The following is a 19,584-nucleotide window of genomic DNA, read 5'->3' as shown; positions in this document are numbered from 1 at the left end:
TATATGAAACAACCAGTTTCCTTTCCAGCTCTAAGTTCTTCCTTGTATTGAGCTGAAATCTGCCAAGCCTGCCATCCTGGAGCTGGTGCCATTTGCCTTATTTATGGGTTATCCTGCTGGTTTTTAACTACTGAAGACTTTCTCCATAGTACCAGAATCTTCCCAGTCCTCTGCTGGGTAGACTTGTTATCATTGGTGATTGTCTCACTGTGTTGTGGGACAGACAGCTCCCAGGATCATACCTCTGGTCAGAAAAATGAACAGTTGCTATTCTGCTGGCAAATATGATATTATTTATGGTATATACTTCTAATTCAGCCTAAAGTTACATTAGCTTCTTTAGCAGCAAAACCACATTGCTAACTGTAGTTAAACTTGCAGGGATCTAAAAGCACTTCTGTGTTGTACCTTTAAACTGTTTCTTTACTTGTATGATCGACTTTCCTTTTTAATTTCATGGAACTTCTGCTGACTTTCTCTGGCTTCTGGGTTTTGTTTGCTTGTCTACTTTTATGGTGCTAGGGATCAAATGTATATGCATTCTAGACACAGAGTATACCACTGACCCACACTCCTGACTGGTACAGCCTGTTCTTCTCTATTTTATAAATGGGCATAAGCTAGGGTATTTCCCAGAGTTGGGGTGCAGAGGACATTTATCAAACAGGGCCAACAGGGTCAAGTCGCATGCCCTTGTCAAAGCTCAAACAGCCTTTCCTAAACCAAAGCTAACTTCAGGCTAGTCATTTTGGGTGGAGTAGTCTTGCCACTCCATCCTTGCCCTCTCTGCTCCCCTACTTTCTACCCTACTTCTTTCTCTTGTTGGAATCTCTTTATCTTCTACTACTAAAAGTAAACAATGCCTATTAAATAGGCAGCTCATTTAGGGAGACCAAAAAGAGATGAAATAGGAGAACTAACAATGGTGTTATCATCTAGCAGTGCTTGGCTCATTTTTCTCTGCTGATTAAAGAATTAAAAGGCAGGAAAGGATTTAAAAGCATAAGGTTTATTTCACAGTTAGAGGAAAAGCAAGCAGAGAGAACGGACTTCTCTGGGAAGAGGGAACTGCAGAGCTGAAAAGCCTGTCAGCCCAAGTGGGAGGTGAACTTCTATCAAATAAGGGGAGGCTGCCTGTCCAGGGTCCATGATTGGTCAGTTTACTCAAAGATGAAGGTACTGGTTGATTCATGATGTATACAGTACTGTGCATGTCCCACAAGCCAGCTGCTGTCATGAAAATTCACTTCAGCCAGGCGTGGTGGCGCACGCCTTTAATCCCAGCACTTGGGAGGCAGAGGTAGGAGGATCGCCGTGAGTTCGAGGTCACCCTGAGACTCCATAGTGAATTCCAGGTCAGCCTGGGCTTGAGTGAGACCCTACCATGAAAAACCAAAAGAAAAAAAAGAAAGAAAAAGAAAAAAGAAAATTCACTCCAGCCAGCAGGAAGGAAGAGGAAGTGAGGTCACACTCTTCGCCATCTTGTTCTTTTCACCAAGGGCCTTTTTTCCCTGTCTGCCTAGCCAAGAAAACTGCCTATCTCCTATAGTGTTTTAATGTGTTGGTATAAATTCAGAACTTTTCTATTTTTAGTGTAATTTTTATACTCATTGAACAATGTAACTTCAGACACCATATATAGCTATTGTTAAGACACTTAAATGTGACCCTCCTCTCCTAAGAAGTCCTAGTCACCCTTGCCAAAACTTACAGGACACAATGAAGGCAGTCCTCAGGGGAAATTTATAGCATTCAATGCCTTCATAAAAAAGACAGAAAGACCCCAAATCAATGACCTAACCATCCACCTAAAGGCACTGGAAAAACAAGAAAAATCCAACCCAATGAGCTCCAGAAGGAAAGAAATAATTAAAATTAGAGCAGAAATTAATGAATTGGAAACTAAGGAAACAAGACAATTGACAAAACAAAGAGCTGGTTCTTTGAAAAAATAAACAAGATTGACAAACCCATGGCCGGTTTGATCAAGCAAAAAAAAAGGAGAAGCTTCAAATTAACAAAATTCAAAATGAAAAAGGAGAGCTCACAACAGACATAAGTGAAATTGGGAGAATCATCAGGACTTATTTCAAAAACCTCTACTCCACAAAACTGGATAATGTGGAGGAGATGGATAAATTCCTGGACATATATCATCTATCAAAGCTAAACTCAGAGCAGATTAATCACCTCAATGAACCCATCATACTCATGGAGATTGAAAAAGTAATAAAAAAAACCTCCCCAAGAAGAAGAGTCCAGGACCAGATGGCTTCTCAGCTGAATTCTATCAAACCTTCATGGAAGAAATGAAACCAATCATCCTAAAACTGTGCCACACAATTGAAGACCAGGGAAAGCTACCCAACACCTTCTATGAAGCTAGTATCACCCTAATTCCAAAACCAGGCAGAGATGCCACAAGAAAAGAAAACTACTGGCCTATTTCCCTAATGAACGTAGATGCAAAGATCCTGAACAAAATCCTCACAAACCGAATCCAACAACACATCAAAAGCATTATCCATCTTGACCAAGTGGGATTTATCCCAGGAACACAAGGGTGGTTCAACATACGGAAATCTATCAATGTAATACACTACATAAACAAGGTTAAACATCATAACCATATGATCATTTTGATAGATGCAGAAAAGGCCTTTGACAAGATACAACATCACTTCATGATCAAAACATTGGAGAAAATTGGCATGGTTGTTCATATCTTAACATAATAAAGGCAATATACAAAGCTCCAAAGGTCCAAATAATACTTAATGGAGAGAGAGTGGAGGAATTCCCATTAAGATCAGGAACAAGACAGGGTTGTCCTCTCTCACCTCAGCTTTTCAATATAGTACTGGAAGTCCTAGCTTAAGCAATAAGACAGGAGAAGGAAATAAAAGGGATACAATTTGGAAAGGAAGAAATTAAGTTAGCTCTATTCGCTGATGACATGATTGTATATGTAAGAGACCCAAGAGACTCCATCCCCAAATTTCTGAAGGTGATTAACTCCTATAGCAAAGTAGCAGGATACAACATCAATGCACAAAAATCAATAGCATTTCTATATCCAAATGCCAAAGATGCAGAGAAAGAAATAAGAGACATAGTCCCATTCTCAATAAAAACAACCAAAAAAATAAAATAACTTGCAATAACATTAACCAAGGAAATGAAAGGTCTATACAAAGAAAACATAAAAACACTCAAAAAAGAAATTGAGGAGGACTTGAGAAGATGGAAAGACCTCCCATGCTCCTGGATAGGCAGAATTAACATTGTGAAGATGATAATCCTACCAAAGGCAATGTAGAGATTTAATGCAATTCCAATTAAAATCCCTACAGTGTTCTTCACAGAGATAGAAAAAAATTATCTCAAAGTTCATATGGAAAGGCAGAAGGCCTTGCATATCCAAACATCTCCTCAGCAAAAGAAATACCTGTGGTGGCATCACCATACCTGATCTAAAGCTATATTACAAAGCAATTGTAATAAAAACAGCATGGTACTGGCATAAAAACAGGAGTATAGACCAATGGAATAGACTTGAGGACCCAGGCTTTGGGTCAAGCAACTATAGCTACTTGATATTCGACAAAGGCCCAAACAATATAGGCTGGAAAAAAAGACAGCATCTTTAATAAATGGTGCTGGATAAACTGGATAACCACATGCAGGAAACTGAAACTTGATCCACACATTTCACCGTGCACTACACTCAAATCACAATGGATCAAAGACCTCAATATAAGATAAGAAACTCGAATATTACTGGAAGAAAATTTAGGAAGTACTTTCCATGATATAGGAATGGAAAAAGACTTCCTGAACAAAATCCCAGTAGCTCAAGATCTTAAACAGTCCACTCAACCAATGGGATCACATGAAGCTGAAGAGTTTCTTCACAGACAAGCATACAATAAGCAAAGCCAATATGTTACCCACAGAATGGGAGAAAACATTTGTGGGTTATCCAACTGGTAGAGGCCTAATCTCTAGATTCTACAAAGAACTCAAAAATCTAAACAGTAGGAAGTCAAACACCCCACTTACAAAATGGGGCAAAGAGCTGAACAGGCAGTTCACAGAGGAAGAAACACAAATAGCAAACACACAGTAAAGAAAACGTTCATCATCCCTAATCATCAGAGAAATGCAAATTAAAACAACTAGGAGATTCCACCTTACCCCAATAAGCATAGCAAACATCAAAAAATCAAACAAAAATAAATGCTGGTGAGGATGTGGAGGAGTAGGAACACTCATCCACTGTTGGTGGGAATCTAGGATGGTACAACCACTTTGGAAAGCAATATGGAGACTCCTGAAAAAGCTGACCATAGAGTTACCAACAGACTCAGTTGTTCCCTTACTGGGCATCTACCCTAAAATCTTCAAACCACAGGCCAGAGAGATTTGCTCAACCATGTTTGTAGCGGCTCAATTCATAATATCTAAGAGCTGGAATCAATCCAGATGTCCATCACTAGAAGAATGTATAACTAAAATGTGGTATATCTACACAATGGAATTCTATACTGCAGTAAGAAAAAAATGGCACAAAGAAATTTGAGGAAAATGGGTGAACCTGGAACAGATCATCCTCAGTGAACTTACCCAATCACAGAAAAAAATCGCCACATAGTCTCACTCATCTACAGCACCTAACCTTAATCTACCCAAGATACCTTACATACCCAGCAAGCATCTCATGGACTAGACAGTAGGATGGATGGGGAGGGCAGAGAAGGGGTGGGAAACACAAATTAAGATCCAAACGGCAATGGAACCATAAAATTCTACTTCCTAAAAGGCAGACCAAATGGTTGAACCCTCACCAGGCCCTTACAGGAAACACCTCAACCACAAGGCACTGGAGAGGGTAGGATCAATCTAACCTAAACCTTCTATATCTTCCCTCCCTCCCTCCCTCCCTCCACCCCCCCCCCTCTCTCTCTCTCCTCCCTAACTCTTGTATATTAGTTATATTCTTCCTCATTTTCTTAGTGGGCACTGACCTGTGACTCCCAGTAGCAGCATGGGGCTATCATCCACAATGAGCTTTTGATCAGAGAAACCTACAAGGTTTCCTAAAAGAATGACAGATTTCTGTCAGAGTACTTGATGACCCACCAAAGGTTAGTGGTAAGACCCTATTGCTGAAGACACCATATGCAGCTGACACGTAAAATGGAACGGCATGGCTGGAAGCCAGGAGAGAGTCATTCCCCAGAGAGTCAGCGTATCTAGTGCCAGAAGGTTTTACATGGGCAACTGGGAGAAATAACCAATATCTCTCCAAGCAACTCATGGTCTAACTTACTTCGCAACAAATAACCAGTTGTGATGCCCACAAAGTGCAATAGTGGCACACAGTCATGGTGGGGAACCAACTGCTCTTGATTTGGCTAACTGATCCCCTCAGTGGTACAGGACCCATAGCTGGAGCTGGGAAACAAGTCAGAATCATATCGGAACATAAACCTTCTCCCCAGTATCAAGCTACCATCAATCATGGGGTACAAGATGGCCTACACCTATTAAACTCTCTATTAAAAAAAAAAAAAGTAAGGATTATTTCATTTGTCCTGGAGCTAACTTACTCTCCATTGGAGAATCTGCTTCTCTTTTTCAGATAGATGCAGATCCTAAGGAGAGCACCACCCCATCATACCTCAAAAAGGCCCTGGCTAAAATTAAGGAAAATTAGCGAAACAAGCAAGGGTGCTATTTTCCTGATGAACCAGATACCAGCACAAGGAGGAAGGAGACCAACACAGAGAAAAATCAACTCCTACCAAATCAGAGAGCCAGTGCCTCAGAGTCCTCCAACACCTCAGCACTGAAGCAGACCAAAAATGAACCCAACATGGCTCAGGAAAATGTTGCGGAAGAGGGGGCAGAAAGAATGTCAGAGCCACATGTTGGGTCAGGATATGCAGAGATATTTATCGTACCAATAACTGTGGGCTAACTCTACAAGGCATGACCCATATACCTCAACAAAGAGGGGCCAATGGGGAGGAGGTAGGTCATGGATGAGCCTAATAATGGTACGAACTGCCTGTGTTTGCTGAATAGAAAACTAATAAGTTCTAAGAGGTAAATTTATAGCCTTAAGTGCCTATATTAAGAAATTACAAAGGTCGCAAGTAAACGACCTAATGCTTCACCTTAAAGCTTTGGAAAAAGAAGAAAAAGGCAAACCAAAAACCAGTAGATAGGAAGAAATAATAAAGATTCGGGCAGAAATTAATGAAATAGAAACAAACAAACAAAAAAAAAAACAATCCAAAGAATTAATGAAACAAAGAGTTGGTTCTTTGAAAGGATAAACAAGATAGATAAATCTGACCAAAAGAATGAGAGAAGAGACACAAATTAATAAAATTAGAGATGAAAAAGGTAACATCACAACAGATTCCAGAGAAAATTCAAAAATTCATATGGACATCCTATAAAAGCATATACTCCACAAAGTATGAAAATCTGAAAGAAATGGATGATTTCCTTGATTGTTATGACCTACCTAAATTAGATCAAGATGAGATTAATCACATAAATAGTCCTATAACAAACATGGAGATCCAAACAGTTATCAATAATCTCCCAACTAAAAAAAGCCCAGGCCTGGCTGGATTCACTGCTGAATTTTACCGGACCTTTAAGGAAGAGCTAACACCATTGCTTCTTAAGCTTTTCCAGGAAATAGAAAAAGAAGGAATTCTACCAAACTCCTTCTATGAGGCCAGCATCACCCTGATACCAAAACCAGGCAACGATAGAACAAAAAAGGAAAATTACAGACCAATCTCCCTCATGAACATACATGCAAAAATTCTCAAGAAAATATTGGCAAACAGAATACAAGAGTATATCAAAAAGATCATTCACCCTGACCAAGTAGGCTTCATCCCAGAGATGCGGGGATGGTTCAATATACGCAAATCTATAAATGTCATACATTATATAAATGGGTTGAAGGACAAAAATCACATGATCATCTCATTAGACACAGAGAAAGCATTTGACAAAATCCAACATCCTTTCATGATAAAAGTCTTACAGAGACTGGGAATAGAAGGATCATATCTCAATATAATAAAAGCTATTTATGACAAGCCTACAGCCAACATATTACCGAATGGGGAAAAACTGGAAGCTTTTCCACTAAAATCAGGAACAAGACAAGGGTGTCCACTGTCCCCACTTTTATTTAATATAGTTTTGGAAGTCTTAGCAATAGCAATAAGGCAAGAGACACACATAAAAGGGATACAAATTGGAAGGGAAGAGATCAAGTTATCATTATTTGCAGATGACATGATTCTATATATAAAGGGCCCTAAAGACTCTACTTAGCAAACGGTTAGAGCTGATAAAAGCCTACAGCCACGTAGCAGGATACAAAATAAGTATACAGAAATCAGTAGCCTTCATATATGCTAACAACAAACACACAGAGGATGAAATCAGAGAATCACACCCATTCACAATTGCATGAAAAAAAGTACCTTGGAATAAACCTAACCAAGGAAATAAAGAATCTCTACAATGAGAACTTTAAAACGCTTAAGCGAGAAATTGCAGAAGACACTAGGAAGTGGAAAAACGTCCCTTATTCCTGGATTGGAAGAATCAATACTGTGAAAATGGCAATTTTACCAAAAGCAATCTACACATTTAATGCAATCCCCATCAAAATTCCAAAGGCATTCTTCATGGAAATAGAAAAAAAAATCCAAAAATTCATTTGGAATCACAAAAAACCTTGAATATCTAAAATAATACTGAGCAACAAAAATAAGGCTGGTGGTATTACCATACTTGATTTTAACCTATACTACAGAGCCATAGTAACAAAAACTGTGGTATTGGCACAAAAGCAGACATATAGATCAATGGAACAGAATAGAGGACCCAGATGTAAGTCCAGGTAGCTATACCCACCTGATATGCGATAAAAATACCACATATACTCATTGGAGAAAAGACAGCCTCTTCAGCAAATGGTGTTGGGAAAACTGGATATGTATCTGTAGAAGGATGAAAATAGATCCTTCTATCTCTCCATGCACAAGAATCAAGTCCAAATGGATTAAAGACCTTAACATCAGACCTGAAACTCTGAAACTGCTAGAGGAAAAAGTAGGGGAAACCCTTCAACATATTGGTCTTGGCAAAGACTTTCTGAATACAACCCCAATTGCTCAGGCAATGAAACCACAGATTAATCACTGGGACCTCATGAAATTACAAAGAGTTTGCACTGCAAAGGATACTGTCAATAAAACATAGAGGTAACTTACAGAATGGGAAAAAATCTTCGCCAGCTATATACCTGATAGAGGATTAATATCTATGATATACAAAAAAACTTAAAATGTTAACTAATAAGGAATCAAACAAGCCAATCAAAAAATGGGCTATGGAGCTAAATAGAGAGTTCTCAAAGAAAGAAATTCGAATGGCATATAAGCATCTAAACAAATGTTCTATATCACTAGTCATCAGGGAAATGCAGATTAAAACTACATTGAGATTCCATCTCACTCCTTTCAGATTGGCTACCATCATGAAAACAAATGATCATAAATGTTGGCAGGGATGTGGCAAAAGAGGAACCCTTCTACACTGCTGGTGGGAATGCTATCTGGTCCAGCCATTGTGGAAATCAGTGTGGAGGTTCCTAAAACAGCTAAAGATTGATCTACCATATGACCCAGCTATAGCACTCCTAGGCATATATCCTAAGGACTCATCTCATTTCCTTAAAAGTACGTACTCAAGCATGTTTATTGCTGCTCAATTTATAATAGCTGGGAAATGGAACCAGCCTAGATGTCCCTCAACTGATGAGTGGATAATGAAGATGTGGCACATTTATACAATGGAGTTCTACTCAGTGGTAAAGAAAAATGAAGTTATGAAACTTGCAGAACAGTGGACGAATCTGGAAAGGATTATACTAAGTGAGGTAACCCAGGCCCAGAAAGCCAAGTGCCACATGTTCTCCCTCATATGTGGATCCTAGTTGCAGATGATTAGGCTTCTGCATGAGAAGGAAAAACTCTGTATATGAGGCCAGTAAGTTAAAAAGGAGATATAAAAGGAAGAGAAAGGAAGGGAGGAGGGTACTTAATAGGTTGTTATTGTGTATATTACGTAGAATGATTGAGATGGGGGGTGGATATGATGGAGAATGGAATTTCAAAGGGGAAAGTGGGGGGTGAGGGTATTACCATGGGATATATTTATAATCATGGAAAATGTTAATAAAAATTGAGATAAAAAAGATTTATACTGTTTAAAAATTTAATGAACATTGGAGATACTGGATAAGGTGCAAAATTTTATGAACACTCCCCTTTATTTTGTCAACTATGTGCTTGGTAGTACAGTACAGATGATGCAACAGTGAACAATATTAAATAGTAAAAAGAAGAGGTATACTCAAAATATACAGAAATCAGTCAGGGTATATTCCATGAGTGTGATTTAGTGGAGAGCAGAAAGAGCAAAGGATTCTGGAGAGGCATCTAGGAAATGCAGGAGAACGAAGCAGCAGCTCGATTGGTGCAATGCTTGTAAAGAGAAGATGTGTCTGAAGGATGCCACACAATCTGCAGCATTCTACATGAGCTGTTCATTCAAAGCTATCTCAGAATTTTATACAGCTAGTTAAAAGTTGTATAAAATAAATAAATATAAATTATAAAATAAAAGTAAAGTTTTAGGCTGGAGAGGTGACTTCATTTGCAGTAGCAAGAGGCCCTGATGTGCCCATATCCTCCCTCCTTCTCCCCCTCTCTCAAATAAAGTAAAGGGGAAAAAAAAATTGAATGACAAGAAGAATAAGTACCAAGCTGGAGAAGTGGCTTAGTCATTAACGTAGGTGCTTACCAGAGAAGCCAAAGGACCCAGGTTTGATTCCTTAGTATCCAGGTAAAGCCAAATGCACAAGGTGGCACATGCGTCTGGAGTTTGTTTGCAGTGGCTGGAGGCCCTGGTGTGCTCATTCTCTCTCTCAAATAAGTAAAATATTTTAAAATTTTATTTATTTATTTTACTTATTTGAGGGGGGTGGGGAAAGAGGCAAATAGAGAGAGAATGGGCACGCCAGGGACTTCAGCTACTGCAAACAAACTCCAGACGCATGTGCTACCATGTACATCTGGCTTATGTGGGTCCTGGGGATTCGAACCTGGGACTTTTGGCTTTGCAGGCAAGTGCCTTAATCATGAAGCCATCTCATCAGCCCAGAAAAATATTTTTTTTTAAAGAATGGGTACCATCATTCTCACATGCTCACACACAGAGATGGAATCATTCCCGTACATTCACACACGTATACATGACCTCATTTCTACACACTTGCACTCTTCATTTAGAGAATTAGTGCCTATGGTCCATCAGCATGCCATCATGTATGATGGATAAGATAGGCAGAAAAAAGACATCAAGCCAAAAGTACTAGTTGGAAAAGAAAGGGTTATGTGGAAGGAGCATTGGCGAGGGGTGACAAGAGAAAATAGTAGGAGTGGAAGGATTGTGATTAAAATTCTTTATGTACATATATGAAAATTGTCAGTAGAAAAATTAAATACACTCCTTTCTGCATGCTCACACACACGCAGATTAAATCATTCCTATGTGTTCATACGTATCCACATACAGACATGTCCTCATTTCTACACAGTTTCTCACATATACACACAGATGGCAGCCACATCACATGTTCACACACACAGAGACATGGTCACATTACCACATGGTCACACAGAAACACCGATGTAAGTGCCCTTCCACAAGTTAACACACACTCGTGTACAGCTATGGCTGTACCCTCTCATGTTCACACACATGTAAGCATGGGCCCATTTCCTTCTATACACACAAAAATAGCCACATGCTCACACACAGAGACTACATTCCCTGCAGATTCACATGAAAACACATACTGATGTGGATGTCAGCTTTATATACAGATCAGCATGAGAAATAGAACAAACTGTTAGAATCGTTTTAATCTTGTAATTAAGGAAAGTTTTACATCTTTATTCTTAAAGCTTTAAGAATTGTGGAAACTGAGACATTCTGAAAGATTTTGACTTACAGAGCTGAAAACCTACATGATGCATATTTAAAAAGAACTATTTTTAAGGCCTCTGAGAGCTGTGATTACAGAGGCAGCTAACTTGACTAGCAAAGTCAGAATTCCTCACAATGTTCTCTGGGTACTGAGGTTCAACCCAAGCCTTGTATTTGTCGTCTTTGTGTCATGTAATGTATTTATATCAAAGGACTAGTCAGGAGAGGGTCAGTATTTTAATTCTATGAGAACCACCAGTAGCAGGCACTGACAGATGTTGAAGAATGTCAAAAACCTCTCCAAAGGAAAGTAAACCATGTCCTTAATGTTTTCCTCCACCACTCAGACATGCAGGCTCGCCTAGGGTAGCATGTGCACTGAGAAGTGCACCATGGAAGAAAGAGGTCTTGGGAAAGGCTGAGCCTGAAGCGGTGAAGCTGGAGCTCACAGGGATCCGTTAGAAGGAGCACTTGAAGTTAAAAGAAATACCAGCCATAGGAACAGGCTGTTTACTTAGAACACGGTGGATGTGCTTATTGTGGTCTGCCCACTTACCTTCCAAATCAAGGTGGTTCTGTGCTTTTAATATGAAATACGAGATTTCTGTCCCACTAGTAGGTTGCTTTTTTCCTAGAAAAATGTTATATAAAATATTGAATTTTATATTAAATTTCATAGAGCTGTATAGTATTTAGATAATTTCTTTCATTGTTCTTTAGCACTTGAAAGTAACCAATTTTCCAATAGAGAATACTTAGAAGATGAACTGGATGGCAGAAACATGGCTGAGTTGTGTCCCAAATTCACATCTTGGATCTTAGCCCTCAGTGTGATTGGATTTGGAGGCAAAATGACGAGGCGGGGATAAGAGTGAGATCATAAGGATAGAACCTGCTGCAGTGTGCTTGGTATCTTAGGTTTGTGGTTGGAGACTTTTTGGGGTGGGGCGTTGAGGTAGGGTCTTACTCTAGGCCAGGTTGACCGGGAATTCACTATGTAGTCTCAGCATGGCCTAAAACTCATGACGATCCTCCTATTTCTGCCTCACAAGTGCTGGGGCTAAAGGTGTGTGCCACCACACCCGGCTGGTTTGGTTTTTTGAGACAAGGTCTTATGTGGCTAAGCCTGGTCTTGAATGCTTGGTCTTCCTGCCTCCATCCCCCAAGTTCCATGAGGATAGGCATGCAACACCATGCCTGGAAATGCCTTTATATATTTTGGAGAACCCGTAAGTATCTGTAAAATTATAAATTTTGGGCTAGAGAGTTGGTTCAGTGGTTAAAAGTGCTTGCTTGCGGGCTGGAGAGATGGCTTAGCGATTAAGCGTTTGCCTGTGAAGCCTAAGGAGCCCGGTTCGAGGCTTGACTCCCCAGGACCCACGTTAGCCAGATGCACAAGGGGGCACCTGCATCTGGAGTTCATTTGCAGTGGCTGGAGGCCCTGGCATGCCCATTCTCTCTCTATATATATATCTGCCTCTTTCTCTCTCTGTCTGTCACTCTCAAATAAATATAAATAAACAAAAAAAGTGCTTGCTTTCCATTACGAGATTGATTCCCTAGTACCCCGAAAAGACAGATACAAAGTGGCACATGCAATCTGAAGTTTGTGTGCAGTAGCAAGAGGTCTGGCACATGCATTCTCATTCTTCTCTCTCTCCCTCTTAAATAAATAAAAATTTTAAAGTATAAAATTTTCCAATTAATTTTAGAAAACCTGAGCTTGGCATAAAAATTTAGAACTGTTGAGCCGGGCATGGTGGCACACACCTTTAATCCCAGCACTCGGGAGTCAAAGGTAGGAAGATTACTGTGAGTTTCAGGCCACCATGAGAATACAGAGATCTGGGCTAGAGAGAGACCCTACCTCGAGAAATGGAATGGTGGCTCCACCCAGTCTCTGTCATGTGTCTGTTCCTTTCTTTGGTTCATTGTGTTACCTTTTCATATATATAATTTATTTATTTGGCTTTTTGAAGTAGGGTTTCACTCTGGTCCAGGCTGACCTGGAATTCACTATCTAGTCTCAGGGTGGCATCGAACTCATGGCAATCCTCCTACCTCTGCCTCCTGAGTGCTGACATCACCATGCCAGGCTCTTTTCCTATATTTTTATTTACAAATCTCTACAGCCACTGTAATCGAACTCCAGACGCATGTGCCACCTTGTGCACATATGCAACCTTGCTCATGTGTCACCTTGTGCATCTGGCTTTTGCCAGATCTGGGTCTGTAGGCTTCACAGGCAAGTGCCTTAACCTCTAAGCCATCTCTCCAGCCCTCATCTTTATATTGTGGCTTTTGTCTTACTTCCTTTAAAACATAAGGCTGTAGTGGAGGTTGGTCTTCCATTTATGGCCCAATGAGTCTATTCAGTGTAATACTGGATTTCCTGATACTTTTTGTCTGTGTGTGATATTGGGGATGAAACTTAGGCTTTATGTGTAACAAAGACTCTATCATTGAGCTTCACTCAGACCTTTGGTCATTTTGTTATTGTTGTTTCTCAAAGTAGGGTCTCACTGTAGCCCAGGCTGACCTGGCCCTCACAATTGTAGTCCCAGGTTGGCCTCGAACTTACAGTGTTATGCTACCTCTGCTCTTGAGTGCTAGGATAAAAGGTGTGAGCCATGCAGATAGACCTTCGGTGGTTTTGTTGTTGTTTTTTTTATTTTAGCTTTTTTTTCGAGGTAGGGTCTCACTGTTGCTCAGGCTGACCAGGAATTACTAGGTAGTCTCAGGGTGGCCTCAAATTTACAGTGATCCTCCTACCTCTGCCTCCAGAGCACTGGGATTAAAGGCATGTGCCACCTCACCCAGCTTCCTGTGCTATTATTTTAAATATAGTATCTCATTTAATCTTCACAACAAACCTTCAAAGTGATTGCGATGTCTGTGACACAAGTGGGGGAAATTTAAATTCAGAGAAAGCAGTGTCCCCAAGGTTACCTAGCTATCAGAGTTCAGACCCTCTTGTGTGTCCACAAAGCCATTTCTTTCATAGGAATTCCAACTATAGAATCTCCATTCTATGAGGGAAATGAAGAAGAGCTTTATTCTATGTGTTTTGCTTATATATTTTAGAATTGATAGGATTTAGAAGGATGAAGTAGTGCTGGCAACAGATGCACACGAGGTGTGGACCACACCTTGCCTCATTCCATCTCTGATTCTCTCTTCTTCTGCTTGCATGTAAATAAGTAAAATATTTAAAAATTAATTGATGCACTAGTGTTATAACTCTAGAGTGGAGCAAGTGCCTAATATGCATTAGGCCCTGGATTTGATCTCCCAGCAGCACCATATGAATAAGTGAATGAATGAATGACACAGGATTGTAAGTTCTTCAAAGATTTATGGTTTGGGTGCTGGAGAGATGGCTCAGTGTTAGGTAACAGCATGGGCTGTGTAAGCATGAGGGCCTGAGTAGGCCCGATCAACTTCTGAGCACCTATGTAAACAGCTCAGTGTGGCTACCTGTACAGGTACCCTTAAACTGTTCTGGAGGAAACAGACCAGAGAATCACTGAGGCTTGCTGGGCAGCCAAGCTGACTAAGAACAGCAGTTCTGGGTTCAGTGAGAAATTCTGTCTTAAGGAATCAACATGAATGAGCAATAGAAGAAGACAGCTGATGCTCTCCTTGGACCTCCAGTCACATACATATACCACACATACTACACACACAGATGCATTCAAAATGAATAAATAAATGAATATTGAAAATAAAATTTATAGTTTACAATCAGTAATGATATTTCCATTCTTTTGAATCAGATTTCTATTAGATTGATATTTCTTTTAAATTAATTGATCAGGAATGAATAAAGAATTTAAAAAGTATAAAGAGGGGCTGTGGAGATGGCTTGGTAGGTGAAGTTCTTCCATGTAAGTATGAGTACCTGAGTTTGGAGCCCTAGCACCCACATAATCCCAGAACTGGGGAGGCAAAAACAGGAAGATCCTGGAGGCTTCTGGCTAGCCAGTGTAGCTGAGTGGGTGAGCTCCAAGTTCAGTGAGAAACCCCATCTCAAAAAGTAATCAATTATGAGGTGTGGTGGCACATGGCTTTAATCCCAGCACTCAAGAGCCAGAGGTGGGATGGTCAACATACATTCGAGACCAGTCTGAGACTGCAGAATGAATTCCAGGTCAGCCAGGGCTAGAGAGAGACCTTACCTCAGGAAAAAAATATGTAAGTTACCCAACACTGGCTTCTGACCTGCACATGCACACTGCATAAATGAAAACACAGGATTATTCATTCAGTCACAAACCAGTGAAATGCATCATTTGCAGGAAAATGGAGGGAACTAGAGATCATCATATTCAGCAAAGCAAGCATCTTTTATTTGTAGAAGCAGTATTTTTAACCATTTTTTTTGTCTCTGTATGTGTGTGGTTAGAGGACAACTTGTGCTGTAGATCCTCACCTGTAACCTCGAGATAGGGCCTGTGTTGTTCACCTCTGAGTTTGTCCGGCTAGCTGGCTTGTGAGCTTTCAGATTCTCCTGTCTCCACCTCCCATCTTGCCTAGCAGCGCTGAGATCACAGACAACAGCACTGCTGTGTCTTGCCTTCATGTGGCTTGTAGGGATCTTAACTCAGGTCCCCACATTTGTACAGCAAACACTTTATCCCCCGTGTGTGCCATCTCCCCAGCCCTGGAAACAGTTACATGTATGTTGCAGATACCTTTCTCCTTGCTGGCATGAAGCATGTGCCAAAAAGCAGCTCGTGGCATAAAGTGTTTATTTTGGCTTATGGTTTGAGGGGAAGTGAAACATGGCATGAGCAGAGGCTGGACATCACATACTGTCAACATCAGGTGGGCAATGTCAGATGGAGAGTGTGCTGAAGAACACTGGCAAACTAGGGGCTGATAATCCTCAACGTCCACGCTAGCAACACACCTCCTCCAGCAAGGCTCCACCTCCCGCATTGCCGCCAGTGGTAGAGCAAGCATTCAAAACATGTAACTACTGTTTCAGACCACCACAACGTGTGTTTGTGTGTGTGTGTGCATGTGTGTGTGTATGAGAGAGAAAGAGGAGAGAGGGAGGAGGGGAGACTTGAAAGTAGAAGCAAGACTGGGTAAAGGAAGATGAGGAGGGTGGAAAAGAGTAAGGAAAGGTGAAATAAATCTGGTCAAAATACATGATACACTTGAAAGGAAATATGAAAATATAAAAATAAGTCTTTGTGAAATCACCACTATGTACAATGAACATGTACCAATTAAAAATATGATCAAGGAAGAAAGGCAAATGAATATTAGGTTTTGATGATATAGTTGAATATTTTGTTGACCAAATTGAGTTATCATGTATGACATGTGTTTTTACATTTTTCTCTAATTTCCTTATTATATTTATTTGTTTATTTTGATTTTTTTTTTCCAGGAGAGTCTCACTCTAGCCCCTGCTTAACTGGAATTCACTATGTAGTCTCAGGGTGGCCTCTAACTCATGGCAATCCTCCTAACTCTGTCTCCTGAGTGCTGGGATTAAAGGCATGCACCACTACACCCAGCTTTATTTATTTATTTGAGAGAGAGAAAGAGGCAAGTAGAGAGAGAATGGGCATGCCAGGGCCTCTAGCCACTGCAAAGAAGCTCCAGACACATGCACCACTTTGTGCATCTAGCTTTACGTGGGTACTGGGGAGTCAAACTTGGGTCCTTTGGCTTTGCATCCATGTGCCCTAACTGCTAAACCATCTCTCCAGCCCACTTATTCTTTCAATTGTGGTTTAGTTTTGTTTTCAGGACAATATCTCACCCTGTCATCTAGGCTAACCTGGGATACATTATATAGCTCAGACTGTCCATGAACTCATAGCAATCCTACTGTCTTATTTCCCAAGTGCTGGGCTTATGTGCATGTGCCACCATGCCTGGCTTAAAAAGATATTTACATGTAGATGTTTATTATATGTAACATTTGTTTTAAAGTACACATTTCATGTAATTGGCATGTATCAGACTCATATATGGCCATATTAGGCTCATTGACTTATATATTATCTTGTATACTTACCATTTCTCATATTGTAACACTTAAGTCTATTCAATTACTTTCACATGTATAGTTTGTTATTACTGTAGTCACCATGCTGTACAATAGACCTCTTGAATTTATTCTTGCTGTTTAACTGAAATTTTGCAGCCTTTGATCAGCATGTCCCCAAAGCCCCACACTCATGTCAATCTCTAGTAACCATCATTCTGGCTACTCTGTGAGTTCAGCTTTTTCTGATTCCACGTGTAAGTGAGAGAAAAGATGCAATGTGTCTCTTTCTGTGCCTGGCTGATTTCACTACACATGCCTTTTAGGCTCATCATACTAACGCTATGGTTTACTAACAGGACAAGCCATCCCAAGTTCTAAATAATTTATATTTTGCTTTTGTAAAATTTTATTTTGCTGGACATGGTGGCATATACCTTTAATCCCAGCACTTTGGAGGCTGAAGTAGGAGGATCACTGTGAGTTCAAGGCAAGTCTGAGACTACATAGTGAATTCCAGGTCAGCCTGGGATAAAGTGAGAACCTACCCGGGGCCGGGGGGGAAGATATATATAAACTTTAAAAAGATTTTAAGTGGAAATTTATCTGAAAAGTTTCCCCTTTATGTTCTCTCTGACTTCAAAAATGAATGACATCTTCCAGAGTAAACAGTGGAAACTGATGACTACTGGGAGAGGGGAAGTCATGTCCCTTAAAGGGGGCAACCATTAGAGGATTTCCCGTTATCCAGTAAATAACCTCCCACCAATGATTATGCAAGGGACTTTAATTTTAATCAGTAGGTCAAAAAAATAAAATAAAATAAACAAGGCATGGAAACAGGATGCAGATCTAATAAGAAGAAAGTTTTAGTGTGAGGGGAAGAGGAAAGAGGAGGGTAGTTGGGGGAAGTGTGATCATAATGCATTGTATAAAAGTATAAGAATGTCAGATAATAAAAATGAAATAAAAATGAATTGCAGTTTGAAGAACTGACTTACTTAGTTTCAGTATGAAATACTTTTTTATTGTGGCATGAGTTCAAGGTCATACTCAGCTACATGGAAAGTTTGAGACCAGCCTGGGCTACATTAAGACTGTCAAATAAATAATCTTTACAGGCATCTTTAAGATAAAAATGATGAAAATTCTGATATTGTCAAGTTACTTCTATGTCTAATGCATCTGTGTCTCAGATGCCAGTGTTAAAGTTCTCTTCCTTCCTTCCTTCTTTCTTTCTTTCTTTTTTTTTTTTTTTTTTTTGAGGCAAGCCCAACAGACTGCCTTTTTCAAGAAAAAAAGAGAGAGTGAGAGAGCGAGCCAGGTTCTCCAGCCACTGCAGTTGAAATCCCCCATGTGTGCATATGCTATCTTGCGCATTTGAGTCACTGTGCATCTGCGGGACCTGGAGAGTCAAACTTGAGTCCTTAGGCTTTTGAGGCAAGCATCTTAACAATTAAGCCATCTCTTCAGCCCAGTGTTAACCTTTTTAATTTAAGCAAATGCAAATGAAAATTAGAATTCCATCAAGTAGGTAGACCTGCAGAACTAATAGAATCTTGTTTTCTTTTTACTATTTAGGAAATACCATAAAGGAGCCAGGGTCCGACTGAGGCTCTTAGATCTGGAGCTAACATCTAGGTTCCTGGGAGCGACTACAGATACAACGATACTGGAGGCTGATGCGGTTCTCTTAGGACTCCAGGAGAGCAGAGACTCAAAATCAAGAGAGGAGCATCAAGAAAAGTAAATGACAATGACTCTGACTACTGTGTGTACTTTTCTCAGCCTGGATTGTCATCAAGAATGCAATTAGACAACTGTGAATAAGGCATTGAATGTTGATACAATAAATGAAAACTAATCATAAATGTTACTTGGTAGAATTTTCTTTAGCTACCTCCCCTCCACGTCTTTTTCCGTTTGGGGTAATGTAAACTGCACTAAGAAATTCTGTTATTCAGTAAATAAGTTTTTTTTTTTAAGTTTATTTATTTATTTGAGAGAGAGAGAGAATGGGCATGCCAGGACCTCTAGAGTCACTATAAACAAACTCCAGATACCTGTGCCACCTTGTGCATCTGGCTTACGTGGGTCCTGGGGAATTGAACATGGGTCCTTAGGCTTAAGCACCTTAAACACTAAGCTACTTCTCCAGCCCAGTGAATAAATTTTGAATGTTCTTTGTGGATGGCATGATTTCAGCAGAAGTACACAAGACAAAATGGCTTGCCTTGTACTTAGCATCCATTAGCAAAAGTGTACAGTAAGTACATGTGTTAAGAGAATGGTACTTACTAAGGAGAAAAGTAAAGCAAAGAAGGACTTATAAGGTGTGTGAATGACAGTTTGAAACTTAGGTGTGCTATTCATGGAAGGTCCCAGGGAAGTCCACTGGGAGACATATCTGGGAGAAACAAGGAAGCTAGTAGCTGCAGTATTCCAGCAGAGCCAGTGGGTAATGAAAGAGGCCTGAA

General features: G+C 40.1%; 1 protein-coding gene across 1 annotated transcript in view; it reads left to right on the top strand.

The window, feature by feature from the left end:
• The window catches only part of Mrps28 (mitochondrial ribosomal protein S28), a 162,483-nt gene extending 143,505 nt beyond the window's left edge, over window positions 1–18,978 (top strand). Inside the window, exon 3 of the mRNA XM_045142821.1 lies at window positions 18,689–18,978. Coding sequence (XP_044998756.1) covers window positions 18,689–18,857 — 169 coding nt within the window. The 3' untranslated portion in view covers window positions 18,858–18,978. The remainder of the gene's footprint in view (window positions 1–18,688) is intronic.
• Window positions 18,979–19,584: the final 606 nt, after the last annotated feature.

This window comes from Jaculus jaculus, chromosome 2, assembly GCF_020740685.1.
Source record: "Jaculus jaculus isolate mJacJac1 chromosome 2, mJacJac1.mat.Y.cur, whole genome shotgun sequence".
Lineage (NCBI taxonomy): Eukaryota > Metazoa > Chordata > Mammalia > Rodentia > Dipodidae > Jaculus > Jaculus jaculus.
Note: the sequence above shows the minus strand (reverse complement) of the source record. Positions and strands in the feature narration are given on the sequence as shown.